The 10,823-nt window shown below is 35.4% G+C and overlaps 1 protein-coding gene across 1 annotated transcript; it reads right to left on the bottom strand.

Annotated features, from left to right (window-relative positions):
- Window positions 1-962: 962 nt before the first annotated feature.
- LOC108312415 (cytochrome c oxidase subunit 7B2, mitochondrial) lies at window positions 963-1,313 on the bottom strand. The gene has a single exon (XM_017540338.2). The coding sequence runs from the start codon at window positions 1,272-1,274 to the stop codon at window positions 1,029-1,031; it is 246 nt and encodes an 81-aa protein (XP_017395827.1). The 5' UTR covers window positions 1,275-1,313; the 3' UTR covers window positions 963-1,028.
- Window positions 1,314-10,823: the final 9,510 nt, after the last annotated feature.

Below are 10,823 nucleotides of genomic sequence, written 5' to 3'. Positions count from 1 at the left end.
TTTTAGAAAGGATAAAGGGCTCCTAAAGAGATGAATGAACAAAACCCAGAAAGGTATGAAGGAATCATACAGAATCCAGAAGTGCATGCCAACCAGAGGGAGGAGCCAGTAGAAACCTGTTGATGCAGGAGGTAAACTGGCCAGCGCAGCATTCAGAGGACCTATCTAAGGACTTCAGCATTAACTCTGGAACGAAATCAGAATCAGATTTTGAATGAAGAGTCACATCATTAGACTATGTTTTAAAATGAAAACTGGCTACTGAACTGAAAAATGATTGTGTGTGGTGGTTGGGGGCACGTTTGGCAGGACAGAAACTGCAGGGACAAGAAGACTGGTTAGAAAGCTTTTATAATAAACTCAGTGAGTATAATGGTTCAGACCAGGGTGGGAATGACGAAGGGCCTGAAAAATGGTCAGTTTCTGAACACTGATGGTCCCGTACTTAGGACAGTTCAACCTATGATTTTTGACTTTGATAGGTTTATATAGATGTAACCCTATCATAAATTGAGGAGCATCTGGACATACAATGGTTCAACTTTTTGATTTTACAATGGGCATATAGGGTATTAAATATATTTTCAATTTACAGCATTTTTAATTTGTGATGGTTTTACTGGGATGTAACCCCAAGTCAAGAAACATACGTGCAGTTTAAAGGAAGATTCAACAGGATTTTCCAGCAAAATAATTTGTAAATTACATATGTGTATATATTCACTGAAAGATACCTGGTGTAAATCATTAAACTAAAGGGATACATGTTTTATTAATCCTACATTCAAATATTTGCCATTTCTAATCCACTGTAATCTATACCCACTGCTATTTTATGGCTTCCAGGTAATATATATATATATATATATATATATATATATATATATATAGTGATCATTTGCAAAGACTTTTTAAACTTTTAAAACACATTTTATTTTTTCAATTATGCTATATTTTAATAAGCAGCAGAGTGCTCACATGACAAGTTGGTTTTTTAAATAATTCTGTCATTACAACAACTGTGATGGTTACTGTTTTTTCCACACTTTTGGGGTAACTCTGCCAACAGGGGATAGGTTCCATTCTACTCCAATCTGAGTAATTGTAAACACCCATGCAGCAACACAGAAAGCGGTGCCACTGGCTAGCACAACATTACCATATTTATCATGAAAATCTGGTGAGTGTTTTACATGGCTCTTTCTTGCCATACTTTGCTGAATGCTTCGAATCTTGAGACTGCTTAGTGCATTTCTGGCCAAGGGAAACATCATGAAGGATTGCTGTTGGCTGCCGCTACTTGTCTATTTTGTTGTAATGAGGCCTGAAAAAGAAAGAAAGAAAGAAACACACTGACTTCCAATATTCATTCCCCTCTGAATCTTTGGCTACATCACCCCTTGGAGTGGTGGTCAGGAATGTGAGTTTTGATATAGGAATATCTGAATTTGAATCCCAGCTTTGCCACTGATTAGTTATATGAACTTGCGGCAATTATTTAACCTCTTTTTACTTCAGTGTAAGTGTTGTTAAGATTATGTGTGATAATCCAAAACAAACCAACAACAACAAGGTAAGCATGTAATAATAAGTGTTAGTTTTTCTACTCATCACAAATGTCAATGCATTGACTCCACAGATAGAGTGCAAACTTATTAACATGGCTACAATAGCTACTTAAAATCATTCCCAACCAGTATCATTAGTCTAAAGACCACCCTTGTCTACTACAAACTCCTGGCTTTAGTCAGAATTACCAGAAAGTCATGGAACATGCCATGCCTTCTCATTCTCCTCTTGCTCCTTTTCTCCCTTCTGCTTAACCGCTTTCCTTCTACTTCTTTATCTCTAATACCTGCCTTCCCATTCCCACAGGTAAAATTCTGCTTGCCTTTGAAATTCCACTCTAAAAGTTAGCACTTCTGTGAGGTCTTCTCCAAACCTTGCTAAGTTGAACCCGCCCCTTCGTCTCTGGGTTACTGTACATTTTACAATCTTTTTTTTTTCATAACACTTAACATTGAGGCATTATCTTTTTAAATAGACGTATTTTGGGGAAGCAGTTTCGGTTCACAGTGAAATTGAGCAGAAGGCATGGAGAGTTCCCATGTATCCTGATTCTAGACCCACAGCCTCCCTAGCTGTCAATATCTTCCACCAGAGTTGTACATTTGTTAGAATGTACATTGACATATCATTATCACCCAAAGTCCATGGTTTACATTAAGGTTCACTCCTGATATCATACATTCTATAGGTTTTAACAAATGTATAAGATATGTATCCATCACTTTAGTATCATACAGTATAGTTTCAGTGCCCTAAAAAGCCCTTTGTGCTTTACCTATGTTACTGAAACACCAAAGGTTCAGTCTCAGTCCCGCTGCTCAGCACGCTGAAATCTAGTCACTGAGATGCCAAGTACTGACAAGGAAGAAGGTTTTAATCAGGTGCTGCAGTGGAGGAGATGGCAGCTCAGTCTCAAATCCAACTCCCTGACTGACTGAAACCAGGGCTTTATACAGCAGGCAAGAAATGTAAAAATGTGTAAGAAAACAGGCATTTGGGAGGAGCAAGGAAGCAATCATGGTGAATGATGGGTCAGGCATCTGGTGTGGTTACCTGGTTTCAGTTCTTTGACACTTTTTGTGAGAGCCCTAAACATCGTTTCCTGTGGAAGGAACTCAGATAAAACAAAATGTAAGTTTCAAGCGTTTTAACACCAGAAGGGTTAATTTCTACGTTTATCAAAGAACGGTCGACGGGGTAACGGCTCGGTTTCACCTATTCATCTCTCTGTTTTGACTTACTCCTGGCAACCGCTGATCTTTTTGATGTCTCCACAGTTTTCTTTTTTTTTTTTTTTTCCAGAGTGTCATATAGTTGTAATCATACAGTATGCCTATTCAGATTGGCTTCTTTCACTTCAAAATATACTTTTAAAGTTCATCCATACCTTTTTGTGGCTTGACAGTGTCTGGATGTGCCATAATTTATTTACCTCTTCCTTTACTGAAGAAAATCTTGATTGCTTCCCAGTTTCAGCCAGTATGAATACAACTGCTGCTGCTATAAACATCTGTGGGCAGGGTTTTATCTGAATATATTTTTAACTAATTTAGGTAAATATCAAGGAGCATGATTGCTAAATCACATGGTAACAATACATTTAGTTTTGTCAAAAACTGCCTAACTGCTTTCCAGAGGGGCTGTACCATTTTGAATTCCCATCAGCATTGAATGAGAGTTTCTGTTGCTCCACATCCTGGCCAGCATTTGGTATTGTTAGTGTTTTGGATTCTGGGCATTCTAATAGGTAAACAGATGTTTCATTGGCAGTTCCCTGATATATAACATCCAGCATCTTTTTATATGCTTAATTGTCATCTTTATCTCCCCTTTGGGAAGTGTCTGCTTCAGGCCTTTTGCTTATTTAAAAAAATCAGATTGTTTATTTTATTATGGTTGAATTTTAAGAGTTCTTTGCATATTTTGGATAACAGTTCTCAATTAGATATGGGTTTTATAAATACTTTCTTCAAGCCTGTGACTTGCCTTGTGATTCTCTTAAGGAATTATCTTTTTATTCTCCTCTGATAAATTGCAAGTTCTCCACGAGCAAGGGAGGTAACTGCATATAAAGTAGCTGACACAAAAGCATAAAAAGATCTTTTTAAAACCAATCTGAAATATAAATGAATACCAGTATCCTCATAAGAAGCTTAAATGAACACCAAGAACAAGTCAAAGTATAATGAATTTAGGTGTGCATTTCATAATAACCAAAATTATTTTATTTCTTAATTAGTTACAAGAAATCTGGAAGTAGAAACATAAAATAATTCTTTCAATTTCTCTTCCTGTGTGCAAGTTGTCAGACAACACTGTCTTCAACAATTACATGTGTTAACTGTAGTCCGAATACAGGCAACGAGGATATGAAAGGCCCTGAGGTCAATACTTGTAACTTGGAACTATTCACTGAGATTTTCCAGCTCAGAAGACTTTATTCCAACTTTGAAAACAAGACCCTAAGCTTCTCTTTTATTTTCTACCATATGGTAAGTGCTACTTATCATGATTGTGACAAACAGGGCAAACCAGAGCCTAATTAATATCTTCCGAGGTTCCAGATGTTCAAAGATGTTTCCTGTTAGTCACAAATCTTTCCACCGAAACACACCAAGGTTTTAGTTTGAATTAAATGTAGAGAGTAGGCAGAAGGTGACATCAGTCAAGGTATGACAAGTGTAGCCTTAATCCAATACAAAAGCACCTGTGCCACACATTGCTTTCAGTCTTTAAGAAGACACATAACCAGGAATAATTTGTAATAACAGGGATCTCTAGTGGGTCGACTCATGCTTGCTGCTTTATGACAAATTGACTTCATTTTTCTTTTACTCATGATGTTACATTTAAATTCAGATCCTTTGTCTCTAGTGACATTGATCACATTTTTTAGAAGCTTAGTTCATCCTTTGGCTATTTCCATATCTATAAAACTTTTCTTTTCCATATAGCCTGAATTTTCTTGAACCAGTAAGTGTCTATTACTAAAAATTTTCCTTTAGGAACTGCTTCTATAGTTTTCAGCTGGTATTTCATCTTATAATAAACAAACTGCAGTCTTTTTGTTCTTTTTCTTTTCCTTGTTGGCATCAGCTACATTTGTCTCGACTGCCTTCAGATCTATCTTCTATCTTTATTTATAAAACACATGTAAAAGCTAAAAAAATTCAAGGAATTTACCATATTGTTTAAACCCATATGACATACCTCTACAATAAATTTTGTGTTATCAGTGAGTCTAAGCCTATTATCTAAAGAACTAAAGCTGCAGGTTCTAATATCCATATGAAAGCATAAAAAAGAAATTCAATAATACAGTAGTAAATGAAATGTTTTTCAAAGTAGGTCTTTCTGACAAAAATAAACTACAAAAAGATGGAAGAAGACAGATTTATCTAGGTAGCAAAAACAAAGTAAAAATTCCCTCATGCCAATGGCAATAAAAGAAATATGTTCTGAATAAACATAAATAGTTAAAGGGAGTAAAGTATTCATTGAGGTTGAAAGATTGATTGTGTCACCTATTATACACAGTCATCTTAAAGGTCTTTCAGAAAAAAAATATCTAATACTCGATCTCAGTCTAACTACAATAAGGAAGTACATAAATCTGAAGCTTCCCTGTAACAATAATAATTTCAAATCGCTAAAGGCCATAAAAAGAAGTGAAACAATAATGTAGTAAGGACACTAACATTTATTGAGTATATACCTATGTGTTAGACACTGTGCCAGCATTTTGCACATCTAAAAAAATGATGTGGAAAGGTGACTGTTTAACCCCATTTTACACCTAAGAACAAATGGCAGGACAGAATGTGAACATAAGTTCTCTGATTCCAAATCCAGTGAATTCTTCAACTATGCCCTGTTTTCTTAAAGTATATTCAACTCTGAGTATTGGAAAACGATCAAACAAAACAAAACAAAACAAAACAAAACCAAGTTAGTTACCAGAGATGGCTTTCTAACTAGAAATGGTTCAAAGCACTTTGCTATTTATTTACTTACCAACTACTGGACATTAGAGCCTGGGATAGTTGTCGTCAGTACAAAGTCTACTCTAAAGAAGCTTATGGTATATTGGAGGAATAAATAATTATTGGCCTGCAGAAGGAGGTAGGCTAGAAATCAGCACACGGTGCATTTAGTATACAGAGGAGGGGACATTTTATACTGGAATTCTAGGAATGGTTTCATAAGAGATGATACCTAAGCTAGATCCTGAAATATTATTTTGAAATAGAAACAAAAATTTTGGGGGGAAATTTTTGTTTCTATTTCAAAACAAGATGGAGAAGCAAAGCATAAACACACAGGCTGGAAATAATATGGAGACAGGGCAATCTGGTGAGCTCAGTGACACTATGCAGTAAGTGTTGAAGCAACAAATGCCCAACAGATGAGCCTGCAAACATGAGGAAAGGATGGCACACTGGGGACTTTGTATGCCTTGCTATGACATTTAGACTCAATTTTATAGATAATTGTTTCCCATTATTGAAAAAATAGTTGTCATACTCACAACCTTTGCTGTGAGTTAAGAATGAGAATTTAAAATTTATTATTTTAATAAGTTAAATTAAAATTCATTTTTAATTTATTATTTTCATGATAAGATAAACATAATATGAGACCTGGATGATGTAGCTTATCAATTTCTAGTGTCTCTGATTATCTTTGTTCTGCATTTTAGTTGCAATAATGATTATTTGTCCTAGGGTAATGCAAAAAGAATGGATGCAGCTTTTATGTTTAAATAAAGTGTTCACATGCAGAAGACAAAATAAAGAAAATAATTAGAAGAATTGAGTCATACCACAGCTTACTAAGCACAGACATGTGAAAATAAATGAACTATGACTACCACAGTGTTAGAGTTTCAAGACAACATTGACTGTTATATTAAGTTAATATGACAAGTTTGAACTTTGTTGTATAGTTTGTTTCATTTTTTACTTGAAAACATGTTCTGGTTTTATCATTGTATTAAGCTCCCAACATAAAAAATATTAATTCAGTTTTGAGTTTACCCATATGTAATTGATTTTCTAATAAAACAATTTAAGATGGTACAGTGAGGAAATAATGTTTCCCCTTTTAGAAGATTCTACACATAACTCAACTTTGAGAAACACTCCTCTAGGTGAGGAGAAACTACTAATTAGTATGATCAGAAAACGCACTTTACAAACATAATTTTAGGTGTAAAATGAATGGGAAGATGGCAAAAATAGCAAAAAAGTTATTAGTTAACTATTGATGGAAATGCTTCATGAAAAAGAAAATGAGGATTTAAATTAAATACCGATATCAGAAATAGGAAAAAGAACATAGAATTGAGAAATATTAACAAAATAAAATCAGATCAATTTAGTAAATAAGTTACTCTAAGTAAATTGAGTATTCCATTCACTTAATCTCTGGGCTGATTTCAGCCAAAACCTCTGTTCAAATTTCTGCTCAAAATCAGCAGATATTGACACTGTAGCTTGTTGCTGATGTTGGGAATCAGAGTTTGGGTGATCTGGGCACAGAATACTGAGAGGTCACTGCATACATAGTTGAGGGGTGTCACAAAAAGGCAGGTTTAGATGCCTGAGTAGAAGTGGGAGGCATCTTGAAAGGATTTGCTGTATGATCCAAAACCAAAATAATAACTGTATCCAGTCTAAGTATAGCCCAACATGGACCAACAGATGACCCACTTAGCTTTGATATAGGCTTTCTGTGTAATCTCAAGAAGAAAATAGAAAACAGAGTCCTATTTCTCAAATTGTCCAGATATTACTCTAAATAGTTCAGACAAAGATGAAGCTCAAGAAGGGATTACGGGGTATATCAGGGTTTCCTAATATGGATACAATTGACATTTTGGCCTGAATAATTCTTTGTTGGAGAGGGGAAAAGTAATTCTGAGCTGCTAAGATATTTAGTAGCGTCCCTACCTCTACCCACTAAACAACAGCAGTAGCATCTTCCAGTTTTGACACCATAAATGTCTCCAGATCTTGATAAATGTTACCTGGGGTGCAAAATCATCCCTAGTTCAGAACCACTGCTGCATATACAGCAAGATGTATCTTCTCTTATCACATCTCCATCATGAATGACACTATTCCATACCGTAGTGAAGGCCACTTACATTCTAAGATAATAAATTATCCTAGTCCCAACTATGAGATGCAAAAAGGTTGCCATCAACATTTTCCCTGAACTTATCCCACTATTTAAAATGTGGTATGATTCAACTCAGATGAATCAATCTATCTGGACATCTTCTTACTCCCTATAAAATAAAAAAGTTGAACTAATTTAGTTTTTCCAAAGCTATCTGATCCTAAAAGTCATCTGGAATCTTTGTTACAAAATATAGATTCCAGGGGCTCAATTTCAAATATATTGCAACAGAGTCTCCAAAGGCAGCAGCCTGAGAATCTGTATTTTTAAAACAAATTCTCAGTAGAGCTTTATCATCAGAAATCTTTATGCAACATTGAATCAGATAACATCTAAGGTACTATCCAGCTGTAACACTCTGAGCTTTTCCTTAGGGGAAAAATATTATAAAAAGCGTTTTAGGAAGGCCATTTATTCTTTTAGGCCACTGAAAGAGTGCAATAGTAACTGAATCTACTACCATGGTAATTTAGAAAGCAGTACCTGAGTGACCAGAAAGAGTTATAGGGACCCCTGGGAATAAGTCAGTCAAGAGAAACATTTGGTAGCATTTAAAAACATTAAAGGCATTAGTAATACTGGTGTTCTGCTGTATATATGAATAATATACTTTCAGAGGTAGGACTCCTGGACATTACTCAATTGAAATACCTTCATTTCCACTTGCTTTTATTTCCACTCTTCTTTTTACAACTTCATGGCATCAATGCAAAATAAGAAACAATAAAAAGGTAATCTTCTTGAAATGGAAATGCACATAACCTGCAGTGTCTTTGGTTCATTTATGTAATTGTCAGCAGATGATGATTCTCAAGTAGGACTTAAGTGTACATAATGCAAAATGTCCCCTTTCGCAATGTATTCGAGCTTTCAGCCATTTCATTACAGAAAGTATGGGAACTCTGAAAGAAGCAATGCCGCTGGTAAAAATGCTGAACAATGGTTCTATTTTATATGTAATGGCATCATCTCTTAAGTCATTGAATTGATGGATTGTACAACCATTTGCTTAAGGCCATGTTTTATGTCACTTTATTAAGCCTAAAAAGTTACATAAATGGATGGTACCTGAACAAACAGAAAGGCAGATTATAGCAGTGAATTGTTATGCCAGAAGGAAAAACAAGAGCATGTACAAAGAACCTGTGAGCTGGTGTCCTCAAATGCCATATGTTGTCTGAAGAGTAAAGGATATTGGGGTATGCACGCTTGCTCACATTCTTCCCAGCCATAGTCGAAATGAACAGATCATTTCTATCCCATATGGAGTGTCGAAAGTATTCAGTAATGTCCAGTCTGGGAATAATCACAGTGTTCATTTAGGCAGTTTCTTTAATGAAGCTGATCACATTAAGATGGTTCAATCATTAAGCACCCATAATATTTTCTTTAGTCAGAAAGTTCTTTCAACTATACTCAATCTTTTTCCTTTTGATAGCTGTAAGTAAGAGGTAACAAAACAGTGTCATACAGGTTGAAAGCTTTTCTACATGTCACACTGCAAGTCAGTGTCCCAACTGTGCAACAATTATTTTGTTCATTATTAAACTTCAGGTAGGGCCACTACATTTCCTCAAAGTGAATGTCTATATTATTTTTACATTACAATACCATTCAAATATGTACAGTTCACCAGTTAAGATCTCAAAATGTGCTAGTCCCTTAGTGTAATCACATTTCTGCATTTAATATTCAGCTTTGCAGGGCAAGATCACAATTATTTTGCGCAGGTGCCTAAAAAGGACAAACCTCTGAGGATCTGTCTCATGCTAATGGAACTCTCAGAAACTGATATATAAACTGGAATGTAGGGATTTATTTCATTAACTTAAAAAAAGTATAGTCAATTTCAATGGCTGAAATACAGAATCTCTTAGTTGTAATAGTTTGGCACTGATTCCAATTGTAAAGGGATCTTATGTCAGTATTTCCCAAAATATGCCTATTTTTTTTTTCTTGGTATATAAATATGACTTAATATTTTATTTTTTTTTTCCCATTTATTTAATATGCCTATTTTACTAGTTCTCTTTGATGTTACATTAACAGAAGTTACTTGAAAACGGAGTTTCAATGCTATCTAAGTTTTGAGAAGTATGCAGCTAATAAAGTCAAATTTTCTTTAATGAAATATTTTTCCAACCTCTATTGTGCTAATCTAAACAGTGATTCTTTGAGAGGGATGGCATGTGGTGCATTCCAAACATGCCATGCCTTTTTCCCCTTGAAGCATAGCTCCAGGTTAGTGTTTTCCAGAACACAATTAGGGGAAAACCAAAGGATGCCTCTGTGTTCTCAATACTGTTACATCACTGTACTCATTTCCAAAGGCTTAATGGGTCCAGGAGGCATCTCACAAACTAAATTATTTCCTTGTGGAAACTTCCAACAGATGAGTCAAGGAAAACAGGGTGTGTGGGAATCCCAGTTTGTCTTAACAACACTCATTATAGCAATTAACTCTAGCCTTCATTATATGATTCTATCTTTGGCAGCTTTAATATTTGTGCAGATGTTTCTCTGGTTTCAACATCTGAAACCAACCCAACAGTCCCATAGTTTTTTTGTATAAACATAGAAATTGACCCTTCTGGTCTTAAAGTTTGAAACTTAACGTTTGTTTCATCTGAGTTTCTTCTTCCGGAAAGGACCCCAAGGCCTCTCACAAAGTATCAAAGTACCAAATCCCCACATCCAGACAGGGGGACACCAGGCCCCTCTGAGTTCCTATTTTCCTATGCATTGTTAGATTTCTTCCCTGCTATATAAACCTCCAATTTTAGTCAGAGAGATGAATTTGAAACTGAGCTCCCTCCCATCTCCTTGGCCAAATAGCACCTGACCTTGGCAATAATTGTGGTCTCGTCATCATTTGCTTTCTGTGTGGTGAGCAGCAGAACCTAGACCAAACCCCTAGTGTTTCAGTGACACATCCACCTTTATTCATTAAATGCACACTGAATAAAAACATTTCATGATTCGACAGTGCTCATTAGAGGTGAATCAATGACCCCTCATTGAATAATTTGAAACTTTCATTAAAACTTTGAAATGGACATGTTAAAGTTGTT

Source organism: Cebus imitator, unplaced genomic scaffold (assembly GCF_001604975.1).
Source record: "Cebus imitator isolate Cc_AM_T3 unplaced genomic scaffold, Cebus_imitator-1.0 Scaffold124, whole genome shotgun sequence".
Taxonomy (NCBI): Eukaryota; Metazoa; Chordata; class Mammalia; order Primates; family Cebidae; genus Cebus; species Cebus imitator.
Note: the sequence above shows the minus strand (reverse complement) of the source record. Positions and strands in the feature narration are given on the sequence as shown.

Coding starts and splice junctions, on each gene's coding strand:
- LOC108312415 (XM_017540338.2), bottom strand. CDS start 1,274: ATGATGTTTCCCTTGGCCAGAAATGCACTAAGCAGTCTCAAGATTCGA.